The following is a 16,723-nucleotide window of genomic DNA, read 5'->3' on the forward strand; positions in this document are numbered from 1 at the left end:
TTGTATGATTCTACTGACAAGAGGCACCTAAAAAAGTCAAATTAATAGAAGCAAAAAAGTAGAAGAGTGGTTCCCAGGAGCTGGGGGAAGGGGAGCATGGGGAGTTACTGCTTAACATGTACTGAGTTTCAGTTTGGGAACATGAAAAAGTTCTAGAGATGGATGGTGGTGATGGTTGCACAACAATGGGAATGTATTTAATGCCACTCAACTATACAATTAAAAATGGTTAAAATGCTAAATTTTACGTTATATATATTTTACCACAATAATAATTAACAACATCCTTTGTAACTCTGCATTTCAACCTAAGATTTAAAAAATTTAGACATCAGGTCAAATATTAACTGGGAGTACATGAGTAAGTATGAAGACCACTGGCCTAGACCATTGTTGGCTCCCCTAACTTTAACCCGTGTTGCCCTCCACAGGCTATCTGCTAAATATTCAATGCACTTCCTTATGGAAGTATTTTGGCCAACTCAATACAATAGCAGCCTGTGGTCCCTAAAAACAAATCACTGGGGAAATTTACGAAGAATAAATTATACTGCCAATTCACTTTTGTTAAAAATTCCACAATTTCACCACCTCGGCCTCTTCATATCCTTTTTTTCACCTTTTGTATCCTGGCACAAACCACTTCATCAGGGCAGCATTCCCTAGGACTCTACTCCCCCCATGAAAGAGCAGGACCAGCTTCTTATCATATACTCTTACATTACCTACATTCTTTTTCACTGATCTTATCACAGTTGGTCACTGAAAAGAATCATAGAAATAAAGTCTCCCTCACTAGACTGTACTCCATGAGAACTGGCTTACCTATCTCCTTTTCCACTAAATGCTCAGCACCTGGTATAGTAACTGCCTTAAACATATTAAGTGTCCAGTAAAGTGAATAATGACAGTATACCCATATACTCTTGAATAATTTACTTACATTTAATGGTCTACCAAATTCCAAACATCCTAACCATTATTTAATCTCATTTTGATGAAAATTATATCTGAAACCTCTTACTGGACAAAATATACACACATACAATTCTATTCACGAGTTCAAGGATATTCTGAAGCTTATCTACACACCTGATTAAAAACTTTTGCTTTAGTAAGAAAATTGTATCTGGAAGAAACAAACCCTAACAACCTACTTGCTCAACAAAGTATCTCCCTATTTGATTCTCTGTCCCCTCCAACTCCAGAAACTCTAAATTAATATTCCTAAAACATGGTTTTGATCCAACCAATAGTCTTCAATGCCAAAAGGATCAAGGATGAAAGATAAATGAAGTTCAGAGACAAGAAATGACTTTCAGCATCAAGGCTAGTCAACAGCAGAAACCAGATTTGACCCAGATCGGTCCCATGTTCTCCATTACCTAACCCTACAGCTTTCTCATATGCTATCTCCTCCAGTTAGTGTAATCTATCCTCCCTTGCTTCACTTCTGCCTGCTAAAATCATATCCATGCTCAAATACTACCCTCTAACACAGCTTTGTCTGTTTATCCTAACAAGGATGTCTCTTCCTATGAATTCCTACAGCACTTCTTAATTGTAAAGTCCTAATGACACTTACATACGCCTTGTGTTAAATATGTAAATTCACTTTTTCTCCTGCAAGTTATTGAGCTATTGTTTCTCAGCTTCAAAACCACCCTTCTACACTCTGCTTTGTGATCCTGGAACTGAGCCACATTTTTTCCTTTACAGCTGGCTTCTTGTTAGGCTCTGCCAATAAGGGAGTACTTGAGACTGGAAAGCTATAAGAGGAAAATGGGACACTTTCCTTTCTGTTTGCTTCCTAGTCCTACTTTTGCTTCCCTTTGCCACCAGTGCAACCCAACAACTCTTCTAGAAGCCAGCAGCAGTTCATTCTAGTAGTCACAGTTGGTTCCACTTTGTGGTTTTTCTGACACAGAACCAGCATCATCATGCCCCTAGAAACACCAGCACCAGCCAGCCAGAACCCCTGTTGCCAAATCCTGGACCCCTGCCCCACAGGGCCCCTCTTGTGCTCTCAAAGACATTAGCACCAGCTGAGCACCAACCCCTTCCTAGAGGTCTGAGCTTTGGCTCCAGACAGACTTTCCTCCAAACTTCTTCCCCTCTTCTCTTTGTTCTCCCAATCTAGAGGCAGTAGCCGCTTCCTGTAGGTGCTACCTCCACAATACCTTACTGTTCCCTTTCGTCTTTCCACTTCTTTAATACCTAGTTAAAAACTGTTTGTATTAAATTCTCTGTTAAAATCACTGGTGTGATTTCCATCTCCTGACTAGACCATGACACGTACTTTTATCAATTTTAAGACTCTGTACCGATTTTAGAAATTTATGAAATCACTTAAGAGAACAAGGAGTTTACCTTAAGACATCTGATTATCTGTCATAATACTTTGCAACCAAAATAATTATTTAGTGAATGAATGAAAAGTTCATCTGCCTACAATAGACTTACCACTAGACTTATCACTTCTGAGCATATCCTCTGAACTCTGCTCCATGAGCCTGATTCTCCACATAGTTTCTTTCTTTTGATAAATTTAAGAACCTTCTGACAGACTTCAAGATCCCTTCAAGTGTTTGCTCATGGTGGGGAACTGCACCTTTCGTGTTCTAGCTTGTATCTGTTTGTCAATTTTTTTTTTTTTAAGAAACCTGTAGACTATTTTTTTTAATTTCTTTATCTTATTTATTTTTGGCTGCGTTGGCTCTTCGTTGCTGTGCGCAGGCTTTCTCTAGATGCAGTGAGCGGGAGCTACTCTTCGTTGCGGTGCGAGGGCTTTTTTATTACGGTGGCTTCTCTTGTTGCGGAGCATGGGCTCTAGGTGCGTGGGCTTCAGTAGTTGCGGCACACAGGTTCTAGAGCGCAGGCTCAGTAGTTGTGGCGCACAGGCTTAGTTGCTCCGCGGCATGTGGGATCTTCCCGGACCAGGGCTCAAACCCGTGTCCCCTGCATGGGCAGGCGGATTCTTAACCACTGCGCCACCAGGGAAGCCCTGCTTGTCAAATTTTACTAGACAATTTGTTTTTACATTTATCTGCTCTTACTTGAGGTAAACATTTTAAATAACTTCCAGGCTTACATTTTTTTTTAAACTCCATCTTCTAATCCATAAATTTATTTTAGAAAAGAGAATTGTTTTTCTCCAATTATCCCTCTTTCTTCAGGATACTGATATTAGTTTCATTACCAGTTTCCTCATGTACAAATGAACTAATGACCTTTAAGATACTCTCTCACCTAAAAATTCAATAATTACATAGTACCTCTCACAAATAAATCACCCACCTCGGCAAATTTTATTAAATTCATATCTACATAATTTGATACCTGACACTCATTTAGCACAAAACATTCACTTTAAAGATTAAAAAAATAAAAATGAAAGTAAGTAAAATTGGAAGTCCCAGGGCTTAAAGTGACTTGCTCAAGATCAGCCATACTACTGCTTTTATCTCTATTTGACAAAATCTAGACAAAAACACCTCACAGTATAGAAAGTTCCAGTTTAAGGTTAATTATTTTCTGATAATTTTAGGTTAACCAGTGGAAAAGAATGGCAGTACCTTTTGTTTGTCTCTTTCCTTCTGTGCTTGGTTATTTCTTTTAAGGCATATGGAAAATTACTCATGAAATGGTGTTTGAAATCAGTAAGATAATTCTTTCGAAGCCATGACTCCTAGTAAAATAAGCAAAGATTAGAAAATCTATAAGAAACAATAACTTAAAATGACAAATAAGACTTTAAGCAGAAATCTAACAACTTGTCAATATTCAACTATAAATTTACCATTACAATACACGTTCTGCTAATGATACAATATGTAAATAAATCTTAAAGTCAGAATTAACTGTTAGGCCATCCAATTTTCATCTTTTTGGTGCTTTTATTTAGTTATTTTTACTTGCATTTTATCTGTTTAAAAAGGAGAAAAAAGGGAGAAAGTAAATAAGAGTTAAGAAAATTCTGAATCTGAACTAATATTTACAAAATATACAAGAAAGTCTTCAACCTAGTGTTCCACTTAACTGTAACTCCATTCCCTAGCAATTCTATTGCCCATTAAAGGTATTTAACACTTTCACAAAGCAATGCACTTCTCTAAAATTGCTCAGCAGTATTCGTCAATGTATCATTTTCTCCTACTTGAAACACTGTCTTAATTTCAGATTACAACACTCTTATTTCCTGCTATCCACAGAACCAATCATTCCATTTTGCCAGGGACTGAGGCGCTGCTTGGCTTGTGGGACTTGAGGTGCTAAAATAGCTAGTCACCCTACATCTCCTTAGTTACCTTCACTGGATTCTTCTCTTCTCCCCAACCTAAAAATGTGTACTTGACAACTTTTCTTGGACTTCTAACAGGCATCTTAAATTTAAAATGAATAAACTGAACTCTCCTCACAGGTAGTCACACTGTCATTTGAAGCGTAACATACGGATCACCCTTGCTCCTCTTTTCTTCACTATGCACACCATCAGTCCTGTTGGCTTTATCAGAATCCAGCTGTTTCTCATCACTTCAACCACTAGCTACCATTCTACTCCAAGCCACCATTACCTCTTACCTAGATTACTATAACAGCCTCCCAATGGTCTCCTTGCTTTTCGTCTTGCTCCCCCTAAACACAATAATCTACATAGCAGCCAGGGTGATCTTTTAAAACATAAATCACACTTCAAAATAATACAGGAAAGGATAAAGGAAATAGGTGTGTATGCAGGGCAGGACTAGTCATCCATGGGATCAATGGTCTGAGTTTGGCCTCCAGTTTTGCTAGAGCTGGATAGTGAGTACGTGGGAGTTCATTAGTGTTTTATTTGTAAATATGACATATTAAAGTTAAATAAACATAATTTAGATCATACCACTCCTCTGCTCAAACCCTCCAATGTCTTTTCACCACACTCAGGTTAAAATCCAAACTCTTTACCACAGGGTACCATATGATCTGGCTCCTGTCACTTTTTCTCCCTCATCATCTACCATTTTCCTAGTACCTCACTTGCACAGGACTTCCTGCCATTCCTCAAATATGTCAAATTTGTTCTCACTTCAGGGATTTTCACTTGCTGTTCCCTGTGCCTAGAACGTCCTTCCCACAGGTCTTCACAAGACTTGGTCCTTCACTTCATTCAGTGACATTTAAATATCAAGAAAGCATTTCCCGACCTCCTATTTAAAATAGCTCCCCCCCACTGTTCCATCATATGTTCTCCCTTTACCCCACTTGCATCTTTATTCCTAATAACAACATCACCTATTTGTTTACCATCCATCAACCCTACCAAGAGCTAAGTACTCACCTTGTCAGTCATGTTCATCTCTGTATTCCCAGAGCCTAGAACAGAACCTGGCACACTGCAGAGCAGTGCTATTCAAAAGACCTTTCTGCAATGATGGAGTTGTTCTGTATCTATGCTGTCCAGTACAGTAGCCACTGCCACCTGAAGCTACTGAGCACCTGAAATGTGGCTAGTGTTTACTGAGGAACTGAATTTTAATTAAAGACCCACATTTATACACGCTCAATAAATCTTTGACACATGATTGCATCTAACTTTTCTTCACAAATTCTAATCTTCATGGTAAAAAGACAACAATAATGAAACATTTGGACAAAAAGTAGCAAGCATTAAAATACAAAGCTAAGACACAACAAAATTTCTACAGTGTAAAATTATAATACTGACCTGAAGCTATTAATACAGGACTCCAAAAACCAAAGTTAATTAAAAAGTTAATGTTAAATTGTATTTCATTTTTAAAACTAGCTATATATTAAGGATACACACAGTATATCAGAAATAAGCAACCTCAGTAAGGATCTGAGTACTCAACCACTGCAAATAAGATTTAATGTAACTTGAGATTTCTTTTCAAAGCAAAGATGAAAGATTTCAAATTCCTAAAAAGGTTTAAAAGAATACTACTTGGATAAAAATGAAATTTCTCAACTTTGCAGCAAAATACGAACACACTACACGCATTTAGCAAAACCTAAAAGTAAGTGGTCAGTGACCCTAAGGTTGCACCTAATACAGACGCCAATTTATCAATAGAAAACCTACACATTTTCTGAGAGAAAAGAGCTACAATTCAGCCTGTGGTACATAATTAGAATTTAAGACCAAGGAATGCCATTTCATTCCTCCTAAAGTTTGAGCTGTTACAGGTCACCCAATACCTTAACTACTAAGCTATAACTGAAGGTGAATGAGAGAGAGGAACTAACAGTGGGAATGGTAAAAAAAAAAAAATAAACTAACGTGCATTTTAATGTCACCTGATATAACTAACATACATACTTATACTTTGTCTCTAAGATAATAGATCTTACCTTATCTAGTTATTATAGTTCGAAATAACAAATTTGCCAGGGTAAATCAGCGAATTCTACCAGTGGCTGCTTTTAAATACTATTCCTATTTGAATTAACCACCTCGGTTTATTTCAATTTTATACAGTATCCCAATTCAGTACTCTATATAACCTTCAACAGTCTAGGCAAACCAGTCTTCTGAATTTAGTATCCTATGTTAATGGACTGCTAATAAATATAGTCATGTTATAATACCACAGAATAGCTCTGAATATAGCTACTTTAAATATCCTTAAAATTAAGGCAGTGTTTAGATCCTTTGTCAGTATCATCTGAATGACAGTAGATGATCCAAAACTAGCACAATTAATGATTTTGCCTTTAGTCCTACCATTCTAATTACAAATACTATTACTAAAGCAATAATAAACATTAACCAGTGCCCATGAAAAAACAAACACCAAAATGCCTGGAATTTTATTTTTCAGCTTTCCAAAAATGAAAGAAAGCCTAGTACTTAAGATCACACTGAATATCATTACTTTTACTTCTTATCTTAGCCTTTCAGATGAAAATACAGCCATTCAAGACTCCAAATAATATATATATTTTCTAAGAAGCTTCATGCATTATTACTGTAACTAGCCTACGATCACAGATTAATTGCCATAAAGGAGAACAAGCTTCACTTTCATAAAATCATATACAATACCCCTAACCATAATCACTTTGCCAATTTATGCAATAAATCATAAAACAGGCTCAAAATTGTAATCAACAAAATGCCATCCTATCTGAGAAAGCAATTCATAAAACATCCCTACAGAATGATGGGTAATGGGTTAATAGCGATAGAGTAAGCTCTTAAAAGAAACACACACCTTAGTACAATTCTGTAATGCTTTTCAAGATTATGAAATACTATTACAATTTACCCCAGTCTTATTTTATGTGTCTTACTAACTCGTGAGCTTGAATGAAATAAAAAGAACTAAATAAAACTAAAAAACTGCCTTGCCAGTTTCGGACGTATGCAGGCAACGTCAAGGATTCAAACCTGCCTTGTCAAGTCCTTGCAGAAACTGTTCTGTAAAACAGATGCTTCAAGCTTCAATATTGGTCCTGCAGCTACCCTTTTTAAGATTAACCACATTAATCCAGCACCAATTAATCTTAGAGCTTGTTCTTCCTTACTTGCTCCATGCACTATATATTATATTCACTACAACATAACAATTTAAAAAAGCCACCAACACTCAATTCTCCCCAAATAGGAGATAAATTTACTCATCAAGAAATATGTCTTTGCTATCAGCTTTCTAGCAAGAAACTGTCCTATGACTTGGAATTACTTAGGTTAACTTCACTCACACCATACCTACAACTACAGCTTACCTACAGTAAAGGTAACTTTAAGAAATGTTTTCTGATCTTACATCCTTTATCAAGAAAAAACAAAAAAGCATACACTAAGCAAATCTGTGTGTAGCTTCTTCCCTAAAACGTAGTAGTTTAAAAACTTCTCAGGGTTGATTATGAGATCTTCAGTTTGGTCCATTTCTTACCATAAACTTGGTAACATGGCACAAACTGGAAGAGACTACTTAATAAGTCACTTTTTAAATCCTGTAAGAGGTCTCCAGAAACTAGAATGTTCCTACATAATCAATCTGCCATAAACAACACATTGTAACACTATTGTGAATTACAGCTAATAAAAACAAATGAAATCAAGCACAGTTATGCATTTCGCTTAAAAATTTAAACATACAGATAATAAACTCGCAAAACTGTTTTAATTTGTAGTTTTGAGCAAATGTAAGAAATAAGTTTACAGTTAAACCCTGGGAATTTTTTGGAAAATGCATAACCAATTAGTAGTAATATGCTGATTTCTAATTTGTCATGATAAAAGGCATTACTCAGAAAATAAAGAACCTATTAGTTCTCACCAATTTATGGGTCTCATCATGCTGTTTAGAGAGTTTCCACAGAAGGGAAATAATGTTAAGAACTTGCTGCATAACCTGCAGAGGTTCTCGTTCTATACCATTTCCAACAGAAGCAGCTAGTTGTGGAGGCACAGCTTCAATCCAGCACTCAATTAGCAATGGAATTATTATCTCAATAAATCCTTTCAGGTTTTCAGTAGATGACAGGCCTTCATCCACACTGCCTAGTCCTCCAACCAGGTACCTAACAAGGAAAGGTAAGAATAAAAAAATTTTTTAATTTAATTAAAAAATATTATTCCTTTCTTAATTTAAACCTTAAAATATAAAGTACCAGCAAAATGAAGCACCATGAATTGATAATTACATTGATCAACACTAGGAAGAAAAACAGAATTCTAAGATGACAAAGCCAAAAGACTATAATTTTTTACTTTTCATTAGGCTTTGCTACAAATGAGTAAATTAATATACTTTGAAATGACTCCTTCCATCAGTAAATAAAATCAAATTATGAGTAACTATATGAAACTACAGAAGACAACTGCATGTCTTCCCACCATTAGCCATCAACGGTCAGCAGTTATAATTCAATATAGGAAAACTGAGTGTGGACATAACTGAAATCCTTCTTACCGTAGCCTGAACTGTGAACTGACATTTGGCTGTGAACCCCCATTTTCATAAACCTGGATGTGTTGCTGGTCGTTGGCATGTTCCTTCCAGTTGATAAAAATGGAGTTGCTAGTGGCATGGGGATTTTCTTTTTGTTCCTGAAGTCCTTCACTTTCTCTCACCCTACTGGATCCATCTGCCAAGGCCTGAAGGAATTTACTGAGTCTCACTAAGACTTTCAGCCTCCACTGCTGAGAAGTGAGTCTCCGATTAGGATTTACAGAAAGTATCCAGGACTGGGATCTGTCTCTATTTACCAGTCCTTTGGACAGCTGCTGATGAGAAATAAGTTCTACAAAATTCTTAAGCAATATACTGCTACGGCCAGTAATTAGAGCTGGGTACTGTTCCAGCAGAATGTCCAAAACTTTTAAAGAGTCCTCCTGAATTCCTTCAGTAATGTGAGTCATGGCACTAGAGAGATGGGCACTTACCAAAGGAAAAAATGGAGAAATTTGTTCAGCTCGTATTTTGGGGGCCAGGAATTGAAGAAGTTGAACTGCTGCTAATCGTACATTAGCATCTTTATCTGTAAACACAGCAGTCACTTCACTTAATATGTTTGAAAGGTGTGCATCAATTATAAATGGGTATTGAGACAAAAGGTCTTTAAGTCCAAGAAGAGCACTTTGTTTAACCCCAGCATTGTAGTGATGCATCTGTGACAGCAAATCCTATAAATAAAAATAAAAACACAAGCTTTAGGTATATACATATACATACACATTATATCGTTTTCAAATAAGCATGCTAACTAAAACTATGCTAATAAACTAACACTCCAGTGGGGGTGGGGGGTTAGAGACTGCTTTGGTAAGTATTTCTAAATGTTACTTTTAGAAAAATGAAGCTTTTGTTAAGATCAGAAAGTTTTATCTTTAGCATAGCTTTAGCTTAATAAAAGCATAATAACTTTCAGTCAGAATTTTCTCTTTTTGAAACTACGCAGGATTAGGCACACTATCATTTAAAATGACAGCAATCATCACCACCACTTAAAGACCTACTATGTACCAAATATGTATTTATACCTATATTCTACCTATTTTAAGTGGTCTTTCAGGGTGTCTGTGTATTTTAATCAGAGTACAACAATTGGCAATTTTATTTGTGGAATAATTTATATAATCTGTAAATAAACAATAACTTCGAATACCTTTTGACATTATTTAACCTTCAGAGATTAAAAAGCAAAACTAGAAAATGTATATCTTCACAAAGATTTGTTCACAAATGTTCATAACAGCATTATTCATAAGAGTCAAAAAGTGGGAACAACCAAATGCCCATCAACTGATGAGTGAAAAAATATGACACAGCCCTGCAGTGGAATACTATCTGACAATACAAAGGAATGAAGTACTGTTCTGATACATGCTACAACACAGATGAACCTCAAAAACATGCTAAGTGAAAGACCAGTAATAACAGACCACATTTCGTATGATTCCATTTATATGAATTGTCTAGAATAAGCAAATCTTTACAGATAGATCAGTGTCTGTCTAGTGGGGGGAAGGAATGGAGAATGACTTCTAAAAGGTATAAGGTTTCTTTCTGAAGTGACAAAAATGTTCTGAAATTAGATTATTGTGATAGTAGCATAACAATGTAAATACATTAAAAACCACTGAACTGTCCACTCTAAAATGATAAATTTTATTTTGTGTAAATTACATTTCAATAAAACTGTTAAATTTTTAAGCAAAACCACTGCTCAAATTTCAATTAACTTCACACATTCACTATGAGTCTGGAATAAACTACATACTATAAGGGTTCAAAAATGGATGAGACAGGATCCTATCTTAATGTGCTATAAAAACAGCTAAAAAACTGTCACATCAAAAACTTGATGCATCAAAAAGTTAAATACAGAAATGATTTCCAGATGACATATTAAATCATCAAATAAATATAAAAGGGAGAAATCACTTTGACTTTAGCTGAGCAAGTCTTTCTGGAGGAAGTGGGAAAGCTGCAGTGGCAACATCAGATTTGGGTTACAGATAAACTCCAATCTTTAGCCATTAATAAACCCTAAGAGTTAAAACAACTTTTCACAAAAATATAACATCCTAGATGATTTCAAGGAAAATACTACTTTATCAAAATAATATTTACGATTTACCTTAATGTTAAGTTTTCTGTTGTTTGTTGGAAGTGTTCCATCCTCTTTGAGTTGGTCAGGCAAATGTATAGTCTTCGTTTTAAAGTTTGTAACAGTGGCATTTTCTAACCTGGGCTTCTTTTTACCAACTTTTAGTTTTACTTTTTGAAAATCATCTTGGCGTTTTCTTTTTTTGGTCATTCTTGAGTGCTATGATGAAAGAATTAATTTAAAAACAATCAATAAAGACAAAGATAAATTACCTTTATGAAGTAAAAAAAAAAAAAAAATCAGTTTAGTCAAGAGATATTTTTGGCCATGGAATCTTTTGTCAAGCAATGTTCTAAACAGGACCTTTGGTTGGGCAATGTGCTAAATAGAAAACTTTTGTATACTTCAATTAATATATATACTTCAATAAAAAAAAAAAAACTTCTGAAAAATTTTTTGTGCCCGTAGGATGAGGGGGAGGCAGCACAGAGTTGCTATAGATACACCTTGCACGTGCGGGGAAGCTCCTGGCCCCCAGAGGCCACCAAGAAACCCTAGCAAAACAAAGTCTGAAAACCAATGTTATTATTTAATGCAGCCTGTAATAGTTAGGAAAAGTTTCATGAACCTAAGCTGGGTGCTTGAAAATGGGTAAGATTCAGATATGCATCAAGGACCGTTAATGAGCATTTCATGAGCAAGGAAAACAGTATGGATCAGGAGTAGGGATAAGCCTGGTATAGGCAAAAATGAAAGTACCAGCATTGTGAACACCAGGAAAAGTTCAGACTAGATATAAACAGTAAACAAAAAAGCAGGAGAAAAATCAGTATAAAAGCAAATATAGTGTAACAAAGGAATAAGGAACAAAGACCAGCTAGGCCACTATTATAATAAATAACTCAGGTATAACCCTGTCATCCTGCACTTCCCCCTCTTCACCACATTCTTTCAACTTACATCCAAATCACCCCAATTACACACAAAATCTTTGATCTGTGCCTCCTACCCATTCCCAGGCCCCTTCTTAAGTCCTTTATCTCTACCCAAGACTGTTAACAGTTCCCCCACCAGAATCCTTGCCTTGTCTCTAGTGTCTACCCCATGGTCCATTTGGTAGAGAATCACCAGGGGACTCTTTCTAAACACAGATCTGACCAAAGCTCAGGAGCTTTCAGCTGCTCCTTTTACTCGCTTACAGTAAAAACACCTTGGCTTGACGTATTCGGTCCTGCCTAACTTCCTCTCCAGCTTTATTTTTCCACAAACTAACCTCTATCTAAAAAAGAGCCTCCTATACCTGGAACTAGCTCAGCGCTTCTTGAAGCCTTTTCCACACACTACAAAAATAATGAATTCTGCCTTGCACTGTACACCCACTGCAGTAGGTATCTCTGGAATAAATAAAACTTCTCCTGATCTGTCATAATTATCCTATCCCTAGCTATTTTTTTTTAAGTTACAATGCTACACATGGGAGTCCAAAAAATTTGACTAAAATGAAGGTTTGCATTATTGTGAGATTAATAAAATGGCTGGTGCAAGACCAGACAGCTCAAATTCTAGGAATCCAGAAGCCAATCACCTATGACATCATATCCAAATTCACATGATTGCAAGGTTTTACTACATTAGAGCCCCGTGATCTAGGGTTTGGCTACACAGGTTAAGAGCAGATGCAAGACTCAGAGTGACTAGGTTCTTAATCAGACTCTCCCACTTTCTAGCCATCGTTAACCACCGTGCCTCAGTTTTTATCTACAAGACAGGGATGATAATAATAATGCTTACCTCATACAGTTGTTATGAGGTAGGATGAATGAAGAGCAAATGAGCTCATATTTGTAAAACACTCAGAACTGTGCCTGGCACACTTACAGATATGCTATAAGCACAAACATGTATATTTTCTTAGTCTCAGGACCAGTAAATACCAAGCATAATATTAGATGCACAACAGCTTTCAATTCTCACAAAACCATGTGAAGAAGGTGGTACTTAAAACCATTTTAAAGACATAGCTCAGAAAGGTTTGTCAGTCCCTTATTAAGGAGTTGAAGAGGGATTCATAAACAAAACTGAACTCTGCAAAACCAACTTTATGTTATATATACTGGAACTCAGGTGAGGATTGGAAAAAAGTGGCAAAATGGCTTGCTTTATTTATCCCAATACTAAATTTTCATCCCACCCACACCTCTAGTTATTCTAGTGTAAAAAATGAGTAAGTAAAAACTAAGGCCCTAATACTCACCTGGTCTCTGTTAATTAAGCAAGCACATTTTGTGAGTTTTCCCTACAATTTTATTACTAGCTGGTACCAGAGATGAAAATAAATGGAACAAGACATTCAGAAAAATCGATCAATTAACCCTCCACCCCCCAATTCCCTGTGCTATCTTTAGCCACTAACTATCTGATCAGTGTCCAACATACAGTCTACTGTCAAGCTTATGCCATATTACCCACCACTTTGTATTAATCACTCTACCGTTCTCCCTCTGTTAGGAAAAGTGGGCTTATCGCCCCTTCATGACTCTTCAAGCTAGTAAGATTATTTTCATGGTACACAGGGAACATTTTTATACTAGGAATTAAAAGTTCTACAGCAACTTATGTTATTTTCGCTTAAAATAAAGATTTTTCGTAGTACAGCAAATCAAACAGTCCGACTAAGCCACTTTTATAGTAGCTGGTATCGAATAAGAAGGTAGGATGTCCAGCCTCAGAGGCTAAGCTCTCACATCACTAGACCAGGTGCGCCTCAAAAGCTTTAAAACTGAATTTCATAAACTCCAGCTGCAGACCTTCTAATTTCAACAAAAGGGAGATTCTAGCCTAACAGGATTTCGACCGAACCGAATCCCAGCTAGTTTGTCTGCCACCTCATTACCTTCCCCTGATTTCCAACTTCTTTCCCTTGCCAAAAAAAGAATCAAGAAAGCACACTGTACTCGGCCTATGGTAATTTCCTCTCCAACCCTTTACGCTCACGAGTTCCTCCAAATTCTACCTAGGGGGCCAATTGGAGGCACCAGACTACCCAAAAAACAAATACCACAGACTGGGGCGACTCGAGAGGACCGATGGACGGAACCGGCTTCATACTGATCGCTTAACCGTCCACACCTGGACGGCGAGAGCGCCGATTAGGAGACGGCTGCGCATCCCCACCCCCAGACTTTGGTCCCGCAACCCAGAAGTGAACACCCCCGCGGTTTTAAGAAACTATCTTTCCTGCTCCTTCCGGGGACGGTGGTCAAGACCACAGTCGGGGAAGCGGGGTCCAATCAACGTACCCCGGCCTAAAAGTCTCCTAGACCCGAAACCGCGCGAACCCGCCCCGCCCAGTCACTTGAGGCGCTTCAAAAGCCCGCGGGGCGCCCCGCCCCCGCACAGCCCCTCTCCGCTCCGAGGCCCGGCTCTGCAGGGGGGCAGACTGGCCCCAGCCGGCCCTGCCCGCCTGGGCCGCGGACCGGGGGGCGACGGCCCCACGAGCCATTCCGCCTGCCGTCCCGCGCCCCGGAGAGGGCCCGGCCAGACCGGCGGCGGCAGCTCACCTGAGGGCCCGGTCGGGACCGGGACACGGAGGCAGGTGGAGAGAGCGTCCGAGGAGGAGCCCACGGGGCGACGGCGTGCGCCACCAGCCTCAGGCTTTCGGTCCCGGAGCGTGTTTTAAAATCTCCTCGTCTTCACGCGGCGGCGTCTCCTTCCGCCGCCCGGAAATCAGGGCCCCTCCCCCGCCGCGCCGCGCTCACGTGACCGCAGCCCGCAGCCGCGCGCAGCCGGGGAGGCGGGAGCGGGAGCGGTAGGCCCCGCCCACGGAGGAGGGGGCCGGCGCCGGAAGGCCCCCGCGCTCTGGGAAGCCAACAGAGGAGAGCGCCTGGTCCAAGGACAAAGCTTGGCTCTAGGTCCAGACCTGAGCTTCCCGGGCGGCGTGCGTTTCTGGGGGGTGTCGCCCTGGTACAGCTAGTTGGGAGCATGCCTTTTCTCTCCTCGCTAGACCACTGTTATTCAGACCTGGAGACATTCAAAGATGAGTATAAGTTGAACTGAATTGAGAAAGAGAAAAGTTTAGGACTGCAAGGACCTTAGAATTCCCTTTAACCTGGATGGAGCAATTAAGAATTAGTTGACGACAGAGGGCAAAATACACCTGGTAGCTGGAGCCAGAAAGTCTTAGGTGAGGATTTTCCCTAATATTTCAGTCTCTCAGCACTGAGGTTCCTGCTACTGAAATCAAGTGGGCCCAGGGAAGTTAGAGAGAAATTTAAATGCCTAGAAAGGGGATGAGAAAGCAAAGAAAAATGTGTCTTTGAAAGATAGCCTTGTCAAAGACTGGCAGGTGGCATGGAGGAAAGAGCCCCAGGTATGGATTTTAGAAGTTGATTCAAATTTGTTTCTGTAGTTTGCCAGATTATAAGACTCAGTAGGGGCTTCCCTGGTGGCGCAGTGGTTAAGAATCCGCCTGCCAATGCAGGGGACATGGGTTCGATCCCTGGTCTGGGAAGACTGCAACTAAGCCCGTGTGCCACAATTACTGAGCCTGCGCTCTAGAGCCCGCGAGCCACAACTACTGAGCCCATGTGGCGCAACTACTGAAGCCCGCGCGCCTAGAGCCCGTGCTCCACAACAAGAGAAGCCACTGCAGTGAGAAGCCCACGCACCGCAACGAAGAGTAGCCCCCGCTCGCCGCAACCAGAGAAAGCCCACGCGCAGCAGCAAAAGACCCAATGCAGCCAAAAATGAATAAATAAATTAATTAAATAAATTTAAAAATATATATATGTATTAAAAAAAAAAAGGTTCAGTAAAGCTGATAAGGAATGAGCCTCAGTTTGCTGGGTAGGGATTCAGAGCAATGATGTCTGAGGTGCGGAGAGACCCGAGCACTGGGACTAAGATCATGCATATTCTATGATCAGAGACAAAGAGGCAGCCCCAGACACCCTGGCAATACAGCCATACTACCACAATCTGCCTGTTTTTTAAATAAATTTATTTATTTACTTGGCTGTGTTGGGTCTTTGTTGGGGTCTTTGTTGCTGCGCGAGGGCTTTCTCTAGTTGCGGCGGCGAGCGGGGGCTACTCTCTGTTGCGGTGGCTTCTCTTCTGGAGCACGGGCTCTAGAGCGCAGGATCAGTCGTTGTGACGCACGAGCATTGTTGCTCCACGGCATGTGGGATCTTCCCAGACCAGGGATGGAACCTGTGTCCCTTGCATTGGCAGGCGGATTCTTAACCACTGCGCCACCAGGGAAGGCCCCACAATCTGCCTTGATTCCAACATAATATGATTCCAACAAATACATATGTATTTGGTAGTCATCAGCATTATGTGGCATTATATGTTATTGAAAGTTATGAGACCAAATCAGAAGAGGAAAGGTTTATTGCCAGCCAGACAAGTCCCCTGAACTCCAGACTCATATCTGACAGCTTTCTCAACATTTTCTTTGCATCTGCTCTACATCTCAAGGTCAATGTGTCCAAAATGGAATTCCTGATTTCTCCCCTGAAATCTAATCTTCCTACAGCTTCTTCATCTCAAACAGCAACTCCATCCTTCCGGTTACTGAAGCCAAGACCTTTGGAGTTTGGGCCTGGCTTCTTTCCTTCCTTCACATCTCACATCTAAGCCATCAGGAGAGTCTGTTGAC

General features: G+C 39.3%; 1 protein-coding gene across 1 annotated transcript in view; it reads right to left on the reverse strand.

Moving 5' to 3' along the window:
• TEX10 (testis expressed 10) overlaps positions 1–14,799 on the reverse strand; it is a 53,172-nt gene extending 38,373 nt beyond the window's left edge. The window contains exons 1-5 of the mRNA XM_059925185.1: positions 14,625–14,799; positions 11,095–11,283; positions 8,925–9,637; positions 8,289–8,532; positions 3,576–3,688 (exon numbers count right to left, since the gene is read on the reverse strand). Of these exons, the coding sequence (XP_059781168.1) occupies positions 3,576–3,688; positions 8,289–8,532; positions 8,925–9,637; positions 11,095–11,274 (1,250 nt within the window). The 5' untranslated portion in view covers positions 11,275–11,283; positions 14,625–14,799. The remainder of the gene's footprint in view (positions 1–3,575; positions 3,689–8,288; positions 8,533–8,924; positions 9,638–11,094; positions 11,284–14,624) is intronic.
• Between the last annotated feature and the right edge of the window lie 1,924 nt (positions 14,800–16,723).

Source organism: Balaenoptera ricei, chromosome 6 (genome assembly GCF_028023285.1).
Source record: "Balaenoptera ricei isolate mBalRic1 chromosome 6, mBalRic1.hap2, whole genome shotgun sequence".
Lineage (NCBI taxonomy): Eukaryota > Metazoa > Chordata > Mammalia > Artiodactyla > Balaenopteridae > Balaenoptera > Balaenoptera ricei.